Source organism: Sorex fumeus, unplaced genomic scaffold, assembly GCF_029834395.1.
Source record: "Sorex fumeus unplaced genomic scaffold, SorFum_2.1 ptg000135l, whole genome shotgun sequence".
Classification (NCBI taxonomy): Eukaryota; Metazoa; Chordata; class Mammalia; order Eulipotyphla; family Soricidae; genus Sorex; species Sorex fumeus.
The window spans coordinates 410,067-427,252 of NW_026606192.1; the positions used below are offsets into that span (position 1 = coordinate 410,067).

The 17,186-nt window shown below is 60.3% G+C and overlaps 1 protein-coding gene across 1 annotated transcript in view; it reads left to right on the plus strand.

Moving 5' to 3' along the window:
* The window catches only part of HMCN1 (hemicentin 1), a 355,305-nt gene extending 340,139 nt beyond the window's left edge, over positions 1-15,166 (plus strand). The window contains exons 96-107 of the mRNA XM_056106608.1: positions 559-680; positions 2,094-2,331; positions 4,898-4,960; positions 5,114-5,233; positions 5,365-5,499; positions 6,305-6,418; positions 6,854-6,979; positions 8,494-8,622; positions 10,696-11,019; positions 12,692-12,811; positions 13,609-13,735; positions 14,742-15,166. Of these exons, the coding sequence (XP_055962583.1) occupies positions 559-680; positions 2,094-2,331; positions 4,898-4,960; positions 5,114-5,233; positions 5,365-5,499; positions 6,305-6,418; positions 6,854-6,979; positions 8,494-8,622; positions 10,696-11,019; positions 12,692-12,811; positions 13,609-13,735; positions 14,742-15,108 (1,985 nt within the window). The 3' untranslated portion in view covers positions 15,109-15,166. The remainder of the gene's footprint in view (positions 1-558; positions 681-2,093; positions 2,332-4,897; positions 4,961-5,113; positions 5,234-5,364; positions 5,500-6,304; positions 6,419-6,853; positions 6,980-8,493; positions 8,623-10,695; positions 11,020-12,691; positions 12,812-13,608; positions 13,736-14,741) is intronic.
* Positions 15,167-17,186: the final 2,020 nt, after the last annotated feature.

Consider the following 17,186-nt stretch of genomic DNA (forward strand, 5'->3'; position numbering starts at 1 on the left):
CTGAGCATCGCCGGGTGTGGCCCCAAAAGAAAAAATAATCATAATAAGGCCATGGCCTTGTTCGTTCTCTGTCCCCGTGGTGAGGCGCTGAGCTGTCTCCAAGTGGGGAGGGACTTTGGGAACCCCTAACCTACCTCACTTCACTCACTTAGCACCTACCCCTCTCCTGAACCCCTCAACCACACCCCTGACCCCAGAACCCTAACCGGAAATCCTGGACCCTGGCCCTGAGCCCAAACCCTGACTGTAACCCCAGCCTTGGCCGTGGCCCCAATCCTGACCCTAAACCCTGTCTGTGACCTTGACCTCAGGGTCCCTGATCTTGACCCCAGAAAGGCTGACCGGTTAGTCCGACCATGACCCCCACTGTCCAGATGCCCTTGGGCGTCCCAGGGCTCTTGGGGCCCCTGGGGCGTCCTGGGGCCCCTGGGTACTCCCATGGGGGTGCTCACGGGTGGAGCCCGTCCCACACGACCCTCCCCATTTACCCCCGGAGGAACTCTGGGCGCCAGCCGCTCCCTGGCTGCTCTGACCAGCCCTGTGCCCACCTGCCTCCAGGAGAGATCCTGCGGATGACGCACACGGCCCGCGGCCTGGACTCGGACGGCGCCCTGCTCCTGGACGTCGTGCTCAGTGGCCGCATCCTGCAGCTCCCGGGCCCGGCCCCCGTCACCTTAAAGGTGAGGCCAGCCCAGAGCGTCCGCGGGCCAGCGCCCCCCCCACCACGCACCCCAAGAACAAGCCCTGCGGGGAGCCAAGGGCAGAGTCGCTGCCATGGGAAGGGAGGGGCCGGAGCGACAGCACAGCGGGGAGGACGCTGGCTTGGCACGCGGCGACCCGGGTTCGATTCCCAGCATCCCCTAGGGTCCCCCGAGCACCGCCAGGAGTGATCCCTGAGTGCAGAGCCGGGAGTCAGCCCTGAGCATCGCCGGGTGGGACCAAAAATGCCAAGAAAAAAAAAAGAGGTCAGGCAGCCCTCCCGGGTTCAATCCTCAGCACCCCATAGGGTCCCCCGACCCTCCTCCAAAACGACCTTTGGGCCCACGTGGACCTTTGCTGTTTCCCGTGGGGTCTCTGCTGAGGATCGGGACTGACAGGTCTCGGGACTGGCGTTCCGTCTCTCACCTTGGCGCTTCCTGCCCTTGACTTCAGAAGGTGCATTTCCAGGGCTCATTTGGGTCTTTTGGCGTTTGGGGGTTTTGAGGGGGGCGGGGGGGTTGTTTACCTGGCGGGAGCGAGAGCCCAGCGGGGAGGGCGTTTGCCTTGCACGCGGCCGACCCGGTCGGCCCAGGTTCGATTCCTCCACCCCTCTCGGAGAGCCCGAGAGTATCCCGCCCGCGTGGCAGAGCCTGGCAAGCTCCCCGTGGCGTCTTCGAGATGCCAAACACAGTCACAAGTCTCATGATGGAGACGTTACTAGGCCTGCTCGAGCAAATCGATGAACACCGGGAGGACAGTGCTACAGTTTTCCTGGCAAAGAGGCAGTGGGCCAGACGGGTCAGTCGTGTCTGTTTTTCCACAGAGATAACAGTGACTGTGTGTCTCTCTGTGCCCAGGAACTGGGGTTCAGGGCTGGGGCCGGCAGGCACTGAGCCAGGTCTGGCCCCCAGCCCCACACAGGGCCACGCTCCCTGTCCTTGGGGGCCTGTCCACCCCCTGGGCCCAGCCACGGTAGCCGCTGGGACCCCTCCAAAAAATGTATTACTTTTGCATCACCCCTGGAAGTGCTCGGGGCTTACTTCAGCCTCTGCAGTCAGCGATTGCCCCTGGCAGGACTTGCCCCCCTTGGGGCCGGAGACAGGGGGCCGAGGGGGAGCGTGCAGCCGGCCCAGAAGTGGCCCTCGAGCCCTGAGCAAGGAGCATCCCCAAAGAGCCCCCACGCAGAAACCAGCGTGGGGCCGGCACCGTTTCCCTGTCTCTCTGGGCCGACACTGTGGGCTCCCTCCTGAGCTGGGGGTCCACTGAGCCCCGTGGTGGCGTTGGGTCCTAAGGCTGAGCCCGCTGGCCCAGGCCTGAGCTGTGCATGGGTGTGTCTGCTCTGCGCCCGACTTTGAGCCCACAAGTGGACACGCGCACCCACTGCCTGCCCGCAGGACTACAGCGAGGACTACGTCCAGACGGGCCCCGGCCAGCTGTGGGCGCGCTCCACGCGGCTGTTCTCCGAGGGCGGCGTGCGCGTCCCCTACACCTGGAACCACACGGTGCTCTACGACCCGGCCCGCGGCCGCATGCCCTTCCTGGTGGAGACGCTGCAGGCCTCCGCCCTGGAGGCCGACTACAACCCCCTGGACGAGAGCCTGGCCTTCCGGGTCCACGCGGCCATCTCCAAAGGTAACTGGGGCCGTAGTGACAGCACAGCGGGGAGGGCACTGGACTGGCACATGGCCGACCAGGGTTTGATCGCCAGCATCCCCTAGGGTCCCCCAAGCACCGCCAGGGGTGATTCCCAAGTGCAGAGCCAGGAGGAACCCCTGAGCATTGCCGGGTAGAATCCAAAGAGCAAAAAAAAGACCCCAAAACCCAAAGGTAGTTTGGGTCGCAGGCGCCCTGCGCCATCCGACCCATTCGGGAGCCAAGGCCACACGCCATCCCCCCTACCCCCCCACTAGCTTCCTGCCTGAGGCACGGCGGCATCGGTCCTGTCTGCGGGTCACTGTGGCATCTCCCAGACACACCAGGAGTCGGACAGACGCTGTCAGACCGTTTCTCTTGGGGCCGCCAAGTCCATTCGCTCTCGGGGGTCTCTCGCGCTCGGGGTATCGGGGTTCCTGAGCAGGCTGTGCAGGTGTGCCCTGAGCTAAGCTACCTGCCCCTTCCTTGACCCCCCAGGGAAAGTCTCTACGGGTCAAAAACGCTTTGGTTGGGGGAGTCCCACCCGGCGATGCCCAGGGCTGACTCCCGGCTCTGTACTCAGGGGTCACTCCTGGCGGTGCTTGGAGGACCCTAGGGGATGCTGGGGATCGAACCCGGGTCGGCCTCACGCAAGGCAAGTACCCTACCCACTGTGCTATCTCTCTGGCCCCCAAAGCCATTAAAAAAATGATATTTTCAAGGGACACAATGTAATTCTCCTATTATACTGATAATATATTGAAATATGTGATCACAACATTTTATTACTACAATATATTAATAACTCATAATATCACTTTTTTTTTTTTTGCTTTTTTGGGTCACACCCAGCGATGCTTAGGGCTGACTCCTGGCTCTGCACTCAGGGGTCACTCCTGGAGGTGCTCCCTCCCTCCCTCCCTCCCTCCCTCCCTCCCTCCCTCCCCTCCCTCCCTCCCCTCCCTCCCTCTCCTCCCATCCCCGCCTCAGTCCTTCACGTGGCCTGTGTTCCTCAAACCCTGTCAGCAGCTGCGTGAGGGGAGGACCCCCATCCTTGCATCCCCAGGGGCAGTCGGGGCCGGGCCCCACCCCTGTCGCCCTGGGTTCCTTCCCAGCCAGACCCAACGGTGAGACTGTGTCACAGTTGACTCGCGGTCCCTGAAGGTCACGCAAGCTGAGACTTTGGTTCCTGGAGAGGTTAGGGCGTCCGGGACCCGAGAGTGGGAATAGCCCTTGCAGGACCGTTCACGTGTTCTCCCTGGCACGGAAATCCTCTTCGGCCAGCACCTCTCAGGGCGGGTGGTGAGGGCCAAGCTGGGGATCGTGTCCATGCAGGGAAGCCCAGCGGGGCCGCTGGACCCTCTTGCGGCCCTCAGCTAGCCACCAGGGCTCTGGACCTGTGGTTTGCACGACTGGCCAGCAGGGGGCAGGCTTGCACCCTCGGCTTCCGCTGCGTCTTCTCCTGTTACCCTTGGGTCTGGGCGGCAACTGGTTCGGTCCAGGTGCGATTCTTCGGGCTCCGAACATGGGAAGCCGTGTTTACGCGGCCGCCTTATCCCGACATCCCAGAGCCCGAGGAAACGCCACTGCTGTCTGGAAGCCATCCAGAATGCGTTCCTGAGCGTCCCCAGGGGAGCCCCGGGTCCCCACAGCGGCCACAGAAGCCCGGGCTGCGTCGGAAGTTTGAAAGTTGAAGTTTGTCGATGGAATAAAACACACACACACACACACACACACACACACACACACACACACACACACTCAGAGACCTACTTGGCCAAAAATATTTGGAAAGTTTCTTTCCTGAGCTGCATCCACCAACCAGTGAGGACGGAGTCGCTCGCCCGGCAGGCTCCTGGCCTCCTCTGCTTGTCCCCGGAGTTCTGTGACCTCCAGCCTCAGAGTTTCATGGAGTCGTGCCGCCCGGGGTCCCTCAGCATCAGGGCTGGCACCCACCCCCGACCATGGCCATGAGCCCCGTTCTGGGGGCCCCGCCAAGGTGCCAGGACCCACCAGGAGGAACTCGAGCACGAGTCCGAGAAGAGAGGCTCACAGGGACAGTGAAGAATCGAGTCCAGGGACAGCCATGGGGAGCAGGAGTGCCGGCACCCTGGGGCGCTCCTGGGGCAGGTGGGGTGGGGTCGCCGTGGCTGTGGTGGCTGGGGGCCTCGTTTGCAGAGTCTCAGACCTGTGGGGGGCAGCCCCAGCTCCCTGTCCTGGCTTTGTGGGGTGTTGCCCAGCTAGAAGACACCAAGTGTCCCACAAGCACCTTCCTGCCCGGACGGGCGCCCTGGGGCTCGGGGACCCGGCGCCTCCCGCGGTGACACCAGGCAGTGGGGGACCCTCGCTCAGCCTCGTCCCCGGGGCCACGGAGCTGGCATCTCTTGCCCTCCCGAGAGCCCCTCCTGGCCCCCGCCCTCCGTCCTGGGCAGCAGGGCCAGCCCCTCTGCTCTCTCACCCACACCCACACGCCCACCCCGTCTCTGCTTGGCGTCCGGGAAGGCTTGTCCCGGCAGAGACCCCAGACCTGACACCCCTCCCCGTGGCCCTTTTTTCTCTCCCGCAGGAGAGCGCAGTAACCAGTGTCCAGCTGGATTCACCCTGGACTCCGTCGGACCCTTCTGCACCGGTGAGTAGGGGAGTGCAGGGCCGGGGCAGTGTCCGAGCCTCCCTGAGGGCCAGGAGATTGACAGTGCCCACCCAGTGGCCCCCGGGCGGCAGTACTGGCTGACCACGGGGCTCCCTGGACGGAGGGCCCAACCGCACGCCTGCTCGCTTGCAGACGAGGACGAGTGTGCGGCCGGCACACCCTGCTCGCACGTCTGCCACAACGCCATGGGCACCTATTCCTGCTCCTGCCCGCCCGGGCTGGCCATCGCTGCCGACGGCAGGACCTGCTCAGGTAGCGCCCACCCGGGGGACCCCAGGGACCCCTCATTCTGCCTGTAGCCGGGGGAAGGAGGGCCGCGAGGGGTCTCAGTGGCCGGGCTGCCCTCTGTGGGGTCCCCAGCCCTGGCCGCCGGCTCTCTGCAGACATCGACGAGTGTGCGCTGGACGGCCACAGCTGCCCCCCGACCCAGGCCTGCGACAACACCATCGGCTCCTACCGCTGCGTCCTGCGCTGTGGCCCCGGGTTCCGGAGGACCCCGGACGGGCTCAGCTGCCAGGGTAGGTGCGGCCGGCCCGGTGCTGGCCCCACCCTGCCCTCCACTACCAGGGGGGCTTCCCCTGAGGACCCCGAGTCTCTGCCTGGCATGAGACTCCCCCGTGCGCACCCCAGAGAGGCAGGTGTTGTGTGTGTCCCCACCCCCAGCCCCATCGATCACCGCCCAGAGGCAGCTCGGCCACACTAGGGCTCACCCTGGGGGCAGGGAAGTGGCTGGGGGGCCCCAGAGCACTTTCTATGCTGGAGCCCTGGGTTGGAGCACTGTGGCTGTGACCCAGACAGGACACACGTGTTCCTTGGGGCTCCCCTGGGCACTATGAGGTCTGTCTGTGGCTCTTGGCTGGTGAGCAGAGGCGCAGACCCACCATTCATGGGGTGAAGCCCAGAAGGCTCCCACCTGCCCTGGCTTCTTCCAGAACCACAGAGGCTGGGAGTGTTCCCTGCCCTTCCCTGAATGGTATTCCAGTGTCCAGCTGGGCCACTTACTGATCCGGCCACCCACGGCGTTCTGGCCTAAAACCCACATTTTGGCAGTTAGAAACTGCCCACGGGGCATCTGACAGAGGCAGAACCTCCGGCTTTAAAGCTGACTGGCCATAGGGGCCGGAGTGGCCAACCCGGGTTCGATCCCCGGCATCCCCTAGGGTTCCCCGGGCCCCGCCAGGAGTGATCCCTGAGTGCAGAGCCAGGAGTCAGCCCTGAGCATCGCTGGGTGGGACCCCCCCCCTAAAAAAACAAAGCAGAAGATAATAACGTAGTCTGGGAGGGGCCCATCCTGGTGCCCTCACTAGCCTCTCTGTCCGACAGATGCCAACGAGTGCCAGGAGTCCAGCCCCTGCCAGCAGCGCTGCTTCAACACCGTCGGGAGCTTCCAGTGTGCCTGTGACCCCGGCTACCAGCTTCGGGGCAGGAAGTGCCTGGGTAAGGGGGACACCACCCCCTCCCGTTCCCTCCGCCTGTCTCCTCCTTGGTTGCGTTTTTGGTGGGGTTGGGGGTCCCCAGGGCTCACGCCTGGCCCCGTGTGCAGGGACCGCTCCCGGGGGGGCATCTGGGGTGCCGGGGACCAGGCCCAGGCCAGACGTGTACAGCCCCTCGCTGGCTCCACTGTCGGTCTGGCCCAGTTCTTTTTCCAAGTAAAGCGGAAGTCACTTCAGACTAGCCTTGGTCTGGAAGGGTGGGGCTGGGTGTGACTCGCCATGGAGTGCTCACCTGGCATGTGCAAGGCCCTGGGTTCGAGCCCTGGCACTGCTTAGAAAAATTTTCAAAGAACAGGAAGGGAGGAAGGGAGGAGTAGGTCCCGTCTGCAGGGTCGGGAGGGCCCATCTCCCACCGGGGGTGACTCTCGGCCTCCCGCAGACGTGAACGAGTGTCGGCAGAGCGTGTGCCGGCCTGACCAGCACTGCAGGAACACGCGTGGCGGCTACAAGTGCATCGACCTCTGCCCCAGCGGCATGACCAAGGCCCAGAACGGCAGCTGCGTGGGTGAGTGGCCCCGGGCCCACGGCTCACCTGCCCCTGCACTGCCCTGGGCGGGGCTGAGCTGAGGGAACAGCGAGACATCCATCCGTCCTGGCCCCATCTGCAGAGCCCGTGGTGGTCGCGGGAACCAGACTTGCTGGGGCCGGAAGGGGCGGCAGGAAAGGTACTTGCTTGGCCAGCAGTGGCCCTGGTGCAGTCCCCAGCTCCACACACGGTCTCTGGCGCACCCATGTTCAAAATAAATTTTAAAATAATAATAAGGATACTAGCCCAGCAAGCTACCAAGAGTATCTTGCCCGCATGGCAAAGCCTGGCAAGGTCCCCGTGACGTATTCGATTTGCAAGTCTCACAAGTCTCACAGTGTTACTGGGCCCGCTCGAGCAAATCGATGAACAACAGGAAGACGGTGACAGTGACTTATAATAAGGACTAACAGTGGAGCCTGAGAGATGGCACCGCGGGGAGGGTGTTGGCCTGGCACACAGCCAACCCGGGTTTGATCCCCAGCATCCCCTAGGGTCCCCTGAGCACCGCCAGGAGTGATCCCTGAGCCTGAGTGCAGAGCCGGGAGTCAGCTCTGAGCATCGCTCGGTGGGACCCCCCAAAAAAGGGAAGACACCAACATGCAGCTGGCCCAGGCTCCATCCTCCCACCCCCACCCCCCACCCCCGTTCCCCAAGTACAGCCAGGAGTGACCCCTGAGCACAGAGTCATGAGTCAGTCCGAGCACCACTGGGCATTGGCTGAGAAACAAAAAGCTGAAAGTCTGAGAATAAAAATTCTTCCCCAAGTGGGGAGCAACAAGGGGTGGGAAGGGCGTGTCCGTCAGCAGGAGGCCCGACCCCGAGGCCCGGTCAGGGGGGACCCTGGGAGTCTGCAGTGTGGCCTTGGGGGCCGTGACTTCCTGTCTGAGCCTGTGCTAGCCGTGTCTGCAGGCGTGTGAGCACGGGTGCTGGCCGTATCTATGGGTGTGTCCACATGTGTGCTGTGTCTACAGACACGTGAGCACATGCTTTCTGTGTCCACAGAAGTGTGAGCATGTATTTGCCAGGTCCACAGACATGAGCATGTGTATTTGCTGTGTCCAGGCATGTGAGTGTGTGTATTTGCTGTGTCTAGACGTGTGAGCATGTGTATTTGCCGTGTCCAGGCATGTGAGTGCATGTAGTTGCCATGTCCAGACATGTGAGTATGTATTTTCCGTGTCTAGACTTGTGAACGTGTGTATTTGCCATGTCCAGGCATGTGAGTGCGTGTATTTTCCGTGTCTAGACATGTGAGCGTGTGTATTTGCCATGTCCAGATGTGTGACCATGTATTTGCCATGTCCAGACATGTGAGCGTGTATATTTGCCGTGTCCAGGCATGTGAGTGTGTGTATTTGCCGTGTCCAGGCCTGTGAGCGTGTGTATTTGCTGTCTCCAGAAGTGTGAGCGTGTTATTTGCTGTGTCCACAGACACGAGCATGTGTGTTTGCCGTGTCCAGGTGTGTAAGCGTGTATTTCCGTGCCCCCAGATATCGACGAGTGCAGAGATGGCTCCCACCAGTGTCGCTACAACCAGGTCTGCGAGAACACCAGAGGCAGCTACCACTGTGTGTGTCCCCGGGGGTACCGGGCCCAAGGACTGGGAAGACCCTGCGTGGGTAAGTGGACGGGCTCCGGCGAGCGCTTGCCCTGCGTGTCCCCATGAGACGGGTGGCCGCGAGTATGTCCTTACTGCACTGGGGACGGACGCCCCAGGGTGGTCCCTGTGACCACACCAGGCTCGCCCCCCCCCCCCCCGCCCAAGGCTCAGTTACGAAGCTTCGATTGTGGTTCTTCTCTCCGTGCATGTGACACTAATCTCTGCATGGACATAATCTCTGCATGGACATACCCTCGTTGAGTCAGAAGCAGACCTGAATATAATGTGAGGGTCTGTGTGTGGAAACACCACGCAGAAAGTGACTGTTCATGATGCCGGAGCCAATAGTCCAGCAGGGAGGGCGTTGGCTGGCACACGACCGACCCGGGTTCGATCCCCGGCATCCCCTAGGGTCCCCGAGCACCGCCAGGAGGGATTCCTGAGTGCAGAGCCGGGAGTCAGCCCTCAGCATCGCCGGCTGGGACCCAAAAAGCCAAAAAAAAACCGTTCCCTTATGGCCCTGTGACTCGGGCTTCCTCAAGTGCCCTCCCGGTGCTGAGAATAACCAATGAAATCTCTCCGCTGCGTGTGGGTTTTCATCTTTGTCATAAATAAATGGCTGTTAAACAGGCAGGTGGCAGATAAAATAACCCTGTGCTTTTCAAAACTCAGTGTAGGAGCCAGAGCGATAGCACAGCAGGTGGGGCGTTTGCCTTGCACGCGGCTACCCCGGGTTCGATCCCTGGCATCCCATAGGGTCCCCCGAGCACCGCCAGGAGTGACCCCTGAGCATCACTGGGTGTGACCCAAAAGCAAAAAAAAAAAACTGCAAAACTCAGTGTACTGACCAGTGGAATTCTTCTGTTCCTTGGAAAATCTAAGAGCACCAGGAACACATGTGGGCCTTAAGGAGCGGTTTCTGGTTTGAATGCTGTGGGTTTATCACAAGTCACCTGCGGGCAGTTATCATAACAAATTCTCCCAGAAACACGTCCCTACGTTTTTATGCAGCCCTAGTGTTCTGCTTTGTATGTGCTCCTAATGCCAGGCTAAAACTCGAAAAAGCACTCGAGCAGAAACAACAACTCTTAGACTTCTGATTCAGGGACCGTATCTAGACATAATTTAACATCTGCATCGACCATCCCAGTGATGAGCGGAGTTAAGTTGTGTACAGTAATCTGACCGGCAGCTGGAAGTCAGGTTCTGAGCTAAGGCAGCAGACCCGTGACTAAGGGGCCCCCCGTTGCCTTTAAGACACTCGGAGGTTTGTTCTCGTTTCTGTTCACTCATTGCAAAGCACATTTCATTCATTTTATTCTGCTTGTTGCTGTTGTTTTTCTTGCACGTCGCCATGGTTGCGAGTTGAAAACGGATTTTGGTCTGTGGTTTTCAGTCCGATGGTTCCAGGGTGCAGGAGGAATTTCCATGTACATACTCCGTATCGACCAGAACCACTAATTTTGGGTCTAGATCTTAGTAAAAATGATTCTCGGAGCCTGAGTGAGAGCACAGCGGGGAGGGCATTTGCCTGGCACGCGGCCAACCCGGGTTCAATCCTCGGCATCCTCTAGGGTCTCCCGAGCACCGCCAGGAGTGATTCCTGAGTGCAGAGGCAGGAGTCAGCCCTGAGCATCGCGGGTGGGACCCAAAAAGCAAAATGATAATACTAATAATGATAATGATAATAATAATAATTCGTTGCCTTCTTTTGAACACTTTTTTTTAATGTGTGTGGCTTGACTTTTCAAACTTATCATCGCAAAAATGGAAAGATTCCTTACTGGTTGCTAAGAAAATAAAAATGCTCCTAGTTCTGCCCGCATCCACGTGTGTGGGAGCGGACCCCCCTTGGGGGCATGTGACCCCCGTAGCTCCCAGACTCAGCCGAGGCCGCGTTGCCCCCCGCTGGGATTCCTGGACCCACGTCACCCCCAGCCCCGCACGTTTCTGTGTCCCGTGGGGACAGCGGAGGGTGGGGCTGGCCCCTTCCTCCCAGGTCCCTCCCTCCCCACCCACCCACCCACCCACGACGTCCCGCTCTCCCTGCGACTCTGACTCCCGTCTTCTGTGTGTTTCCGGCCCCGCGCAGACGTCGATGAGTGTGAGCAGGTTCCCCGCCCGTGCGCCATCCTCTGCTCCAACACCCTGGGCAGCTACAGGTGCCTCTGTCCGCCTGGGCAGCTGCTGCTGGCCGATGGGCAGTCCTGTGCCGGGCTGGAGCGGCTGCCGAGGGCCGGGCCCCCGAGCCCGGAGAGGAGCCCCCAGCAGCCCCCACGGCGGTCCAGAGGGTTCTCCTGGCTCTCCAGCTCCTACGCGGAGTCCAGGCGCAGCTGGACGGGCCGCTCCCGGACTAGGAGGACGCCTAGGGGACCCTGCCCCCGCGGCACCGAGGCCGGCCCTGCCTCTTGCGGAGGTAAATGTCCGTCCCCGCTTCATCCCCTCGGGGCGGGCAGCGGTAGGTGGTCGGACCCCCGGAAAGTCTCTCCGATCTCTCCACGTCGATGCTGGCTTGACCTGGTGCCGTTTCTAGCTTTTTTTTTTTCTTTCTTTCTTTTTGGGTCCCACCCGGCGGTGCTCAGGGCTGACTCCCGACTCTGCACTCAGGGATCACTCCTGGTGGTGCTCGGGGGACTCTAGGGGATGCCAGGGATCGAACTCGGGTCGGCCGCGTGCCAGGCAAACTCCCTCCGTGCTGTGCTAATTGTTCCAGCCCCGATTTCATTTTTATTCTTACAGCCGGGTAGTATTTCCTTTGGTGTGTATGTGGGAGGACTAAACCGTTTTTCCCAGTTTTTTCATTCAGTTTTTAAAAATCCAGATCTTGGACTCTCGGGCTGTTTCCCTGTTTTGGCTGCCGTGAGTGGTTCGGCAGTGAATGCAGGAGGGCAGATTTCGGAGTTGTGTTTTTAGGCCCTTGGCATAGATGTGCAGAAGTGAAATGGTGTGTCACAGGGGGTCGGGCTCTGTTCCAAGCCAGCGTTTGGTTCCGCTTTGGACAGCGTGTAAATCTCCCCTCGCGATTGTCTTGGTGTCAGTATGTTGCAGGTTGTTTTAACCATTTTGTTTTTTGCTTTTTTTGGGGGGGGGCAGGGTCACACCCGGTGATGCTCAGGGGTTCCTCCCGGCTCTGCACTCAGGAATGACTCCTCGTGGTACTCAGGGGACCCTGTGGGATGCTGGGGATCGAACCCGGGTCAGCCGCGTGCAAGGCAAACGCCCTCCCCTCTGGGCTATGGCTCCAGCCCCATGTTTTAAGTATTTTGATGGTCCCTCGTAGGTGCGTAAATGTTTAGGACTGTGAGTTCTTCCTAGTGTTCGGATCATTTAGAAATGACCGTCCCCGTCCCTTGTGGAATTCTGTGTTGTCTGAAAATGGCCTCTTGCCATTCCGAGGTGGGTTTGCTTGAAAACGGTGTTTCCTGCCTCTGCCCTTGAGCCCGCCTTTTCCCTGACGCCTTTTCCAAATGCGTCTTGAACATTGGGTTGAATATTGGGTTGTTTTCTGATGCGTCCAGCCACTGTCACTCAACTGGAGCGTTTGGGCCTGGCACAGGGGAGTTCGGTGACGCCTCGGGTCCTGCCCTGCGTGTCTGGGGCCTTTCTCCCAGCCCTGGCCTGTGACTGTGAACGCTCTCACGCCCCTGAGCTGTTTCTTCCCAGGGAGCTGTCTCTGCAGGGCTGGTGGTCTGGCGGGCAGCGCTGAGTGTCTTCTGGGAGGGGCGAAGACCCCAGCGACGAGTGGGGCACCTCACAGAGTGTCTTTAACAACATCCCGCTCCCCATTTCCGTCTGCCCCTTCATCCCTCGGCCCTCCGCGTATCCAGACGGAACACCTGGGACCTTCTGACCACGCTCAGGGAGGGGCCAGGGGCCGGCATGTGGCTGCCCTGGGGCCCTTAGAGCACTGTCTGTGGGCAGGATGTCCATCATCCAACCCTGCTTCCCCCCCACCCGGGGAGGGGCGGGGCCCAGAGCCAGTCTGGGGGTCTGTCAGCAGCTCCCGATGCCCCGGGGGGGGGGGGGGCGGGGAGGATGCGTGGGGCTCAGGCCGGACCCTGGGTCACCCCGTCCCTTGCCCCACGCAGACATCAACGAGTGTGAGAGCAGGGAGGCCTGTCAGCACGAGTGTCGGAACACGTTTGGCAGCTACCAGTGCCTGTGCCCGCCCGGCTACCAGCTGGCACCCAACGGGAAGACGTGCCAAGGTGAGGCCGGGGGCCGACGCCGGGCTCGGGGCTCAGGGCACTCCCCGCACGTGGCACCAGACTGTTCCCCTCTCTCCCCCATGCTGTCGGGGAGCAAACCCAGGGCCCCTAGAGCCAAGCCCACAGCCACACACAGCCGTGAGCCGAGTCCCCTCCCCGACACGAGCGGCTGTCCTGGCCTTGTGATGTCAGACCCCCGGCCTGGCTGAGTGCCGCTGGCGTGGGCCCGAGCATTGCCCGAGCCGTGCTCCTTCCCCAGAACCCACCCTCCTCCTGGGCACACTCCTCCCTCTTCCCGCCCCGGGTTCCAGACTGGTCTGTAAACACCGTCGAGGCAGCGGGGGAAGAAACAGAGAGAGAGAAGGAAGCCCAGGAGAGGAGGCTCGCGGGAAAGCTTGAAGCCAGCGCTCCTGGGAGTAGCCACTGACTCGGGGACCCATCAGGAGGGTGGCCAGGGCGGGGTCCCCGGGATGCCACGGCCCCTCTGCCTCTCTGCATGGTGAGGCCCCCCAGCTCCTGCCCAGGTGTGCAAACGCCCAAAGGATCCACGTTGCCCGACTCCTCCCGCTGAGGCCAGACGCCGAGTCTGGCTCCCACAGACAGGGTGCGGCCGGCGTCCAGGTCAGGGTGCGGCTGGTGCCCAGGGCCCAGTGACTGCCCTGCAGGGGGAGAGCCGAGTTGTCCCCCAGACCCGGGAAGGTGCTGCCACGGGCCGTGGCCGCCAGGCGGTGTCACATACTCATCAGAACCCAGAGCTCCCTGCGGGCTGCGGGCCCCTGACCGCCCCTCCCCCGCAGACGTGGACGAGTGCGCCGACGAAAGCGGGCGCTGCGGCCCGGCTCACACGTGCTTCAACACCCGGGGCAGCTTCCAGTGCATCGACACGCCCTGCCCGCCCGGCTACCAGCGGGACCCGACCTCGGGGTACGTGCACCCCCCAGTCACTGAGGGATCCCCCGGCCCTGCCTGGGGTGGGGAAGTGTGTCCTCTGTGAGCTGGCGCTCAGCTTTTTGGCCTTCCAGAACCTTCTCCCAGGCTGCAGCGGGGGGGGGGGGGGGGGCACGTCATCGTCGTCCTCCTCCTCCTCCCTCCCCCTCCTCCCTTCTTCCTCCTTCCTCCTCCTCTCTCCTCCTTCTTTCTCCTTCTCCTCTTCTCCTTCCTCCTCCTCCCTTCTCCCTCCTCCCCCCTTCCTCCTCCTCCTCCTCTCCTTCTTCTCCTTCTTTCTCCCTCATTCAGCATGATACTCCCTATGTCCATCCATTCAGAGACAAATTTCATGACTTCATCTTTCCTGCGTAGTACTCCATTGCCATCACTTTTTTTTTTTTTTTTTGCTTTTTTGGGTCCCACCCGGCGATGCTCAGGGCTGACTCCCGGCTCTGCACTCAGGAATCACTCCTGGCGGTGCTCGGGGGACCCTAGGGGATGCCGGGGATCGAACCCGGGTTGGCTGCATGCTAGGCAAACGCCCTCCCCATTGTGCTATCACTCCAGCCACCCTTCCTTCCTTCCGTTTTTTTTTTTTTTTTGCTTTCTTTGATCACACCCGGCGATGCTCAGGGCTGACTCCCGGCTCTGCACTCAGGAATTACTCCTGGTGGTGCTCAAGGGACCCTAGGGGATGCCGGGGATCGAACCCGGGTCGGCTGCATGTAAGGCAAACGCCCTCCCCGCTGTGCTATCCCTCCAGCGCTCTGCCATCATCACTCTTTCTATAAAGAACTGGGCTGGGGGCTCGGGCGGCAGGTCCATGCCCACCTCGCACACTCCCGACCTGGGCTGGGTCCCAGAGCAATCGGGGGTGAGCCCAGGCCTGACCTGAGAGAGCCATGGGGGGCCAGGACCCCACTCCCAGGGGCTCCCAGAGACCGAGACCGGGCAGCGACATCAGCCCGGACCCGGCTGCCCCTGACGCCGGCCCCGTCCCCAGGTTCTGCTTCCGGAGCTGCCCGCCCAACGCCGTGGAGTGCGTGCTGAGTCCCTTCGCGCTCGAGTACAAGCTCCTGGCGCTGCCCTCGGGCATCGGCGCCCACCAGGACCTGCTGCGGCTGGCGGCCTACACGCAGGAGGGGGTGCTGCACCCCCGCACCTCCTTCCTCATGGCCGACGCCACCCCGGCCGCCCCCTTCGCCCTGCGGGACGAGAACCTGAAGGGCGTCGTCTACACCACGCGCCCACTGCGCCAGCCCGACACCTTCCGGCTGCGGGTCCGCGCCCTGTCCCACGGCCCCAATGGCACCGTCGAGTACCAGACCACCTTCATCGTGTACATCGCCGTGTCCGCCTACCCCTACTAGGGCCGGCCGGACGGCGGCGCCTCCCTATTTATTACACTGGAGCAGTGACTTCCGCAGCCCCCGGACCCAGCCCCGACGCCGGCTCGGACCCGCGAAGATAAGAAGAGACACACGTGGCGGACACGCGTGGGCCCGTTTTCCAAACGGGCCAACTGATGCCTGCGTGGGCGGGTCGGCGCTTCCTCAGTAACTTATGAAAAACGCTTGTTTTAAACTATTTTGACTATCAAGGACTTTTTTCCAGATGGCGCTCACCTTGATGGAACATGCCAAATAAGTATATATATATATATATATATATATATGTATGTATATATATATTTATATATTTTTTGGTGGGCTGGAGTGATAGCACAGCGGTAGGGCATTTGCCTGGCACGCAGCCCACATGGCCGACCCGAGTTCGATTCCTCCGCCCCTCTCGGAGAGCCCGGCAAGCTACCGAGAGTATCTCGCCCGCACGGCAGAGCCTGGCAAGCTCCCCGTGACGTATTCAACATGCCAGACACAGTAACAACAAGGTCTCCAATGGAGATGTTACTAGGCCCGCTCGAGCAAATCGATGAACAACGGGAGGACCATGACCATTTTTGGGTGTTTTGTGATATCAACGGCACTGACTTAAGATGATAGAAAATAAATCATTCTTGATCAGAAGAGAGTTGCCCGAGGAGGCCTGACATGCTGATGTCACCACCTCCCATGCATTTAGCTCCATGACTTTTATACATTCCAGCATTTTTTTTTTCCGGTATGGTTCCTGTCAGCTGGGAGTTTTGTTTTTTTTTTTCTTTTAAATGCCGCTGGGACAGTTTTTGTTTCTGTTGAAAACGCTTGTGTGCTCAAGTCAGCGTGACCCCCTTTCAACGTCAATACACTGTACGGGGCGGTGGCAGGTTCCGGAAGCAGTTGCCGAGATGTAGTCTATTCTTCCGCGTGTATATACGTTTACCTCCGTGTGCAGTTTCTATCTAATACTTTGATGGACTCTTTTTTTATATAAAATTATTTTATGGTTAAAAAAAAACAACCATGTTGCTGTAAAACCAACCTAAATAAAATTTCACATCCTTTTTCTTAACCCTTTGGAAAATGGAAATTGTGTTTCTGTGTGTGTGTCTGTGTGTTTCTGTGTGTCTGCATCTGTGTCTTGTGTGTGTTTCTGTGTGTGTGTGCTTCTGTGTATCTCTGTGTGTGCTTCTGTGTATCTCTGTGTGTGTCTGCATCTGTGTATCTGTTTGTTGTGTTTCTGTGTGCCTGCATCTTTGTGTGTGTGTGTGTGTGTGTGTGTGTGTGTGTGTGTGTGTATGTGTACAGTCTTGGAGCCAGAAAGAGATTCGACAGACAGGCCTGGACTCAGCCCCCCACGGTCCCCAAGCACAGACCTGCAACACTGCTGAGTGTGCCTCCCGTGGAAAAAAGAACAGTAAATTGTGTTAATGCCCCGAATGTAATTATCTTCCCCTTCCTTCCTCGAACCCCTGAAGCCCACGAAGACTGGTTCTGTGGTCCTGAGCTCCCGCAGGGTTGTTGTGCCTTCCGGGTTCCGTTTGTTGCTCAGATACCACGCTCGAGGGGCCTCAACAGCGGGCACTGGCCTCTCCTCTTGCTGCCTGGTCCCCTGAGCAGCCCTGAGCCTGATGCAGGGAAGCCCCTCCCAAGGCAAAGCTTCCCTGGGAGGAAATAGCCCCGAAGTTGCTGTGAGAGCTGCTGAGACCCTCGGAAGAGAACAGGAAAAAAATCAGGAAATTCGTAAATCTACAACTGAACCTCATGGTGTCTCACTAATAAAAATCTAAATAAAAAAAGATTAGTCAGCACTGTAAAAAAAGAAATCCGGAACTCAGGCCTGAGGAGACCCTCGCCTATCTACAACAACGGACCCCCAGAAGCTCCTGCAGAACAAAAGGCCAGGAAAGGAATTTCTAAGAAGCGCATCCCCACTCCCAGCCCTCCTGGGAACCCCCTTAGCGACTCTGACCTGGGTAGCAGCCCCAAGTGGGGGCAGGTGGGAGAGACCCTATAAAGGCCCCCTTGGACCAAGGAAGGGCAGATGCTGCCTCGGCCCAGGTGCTGCT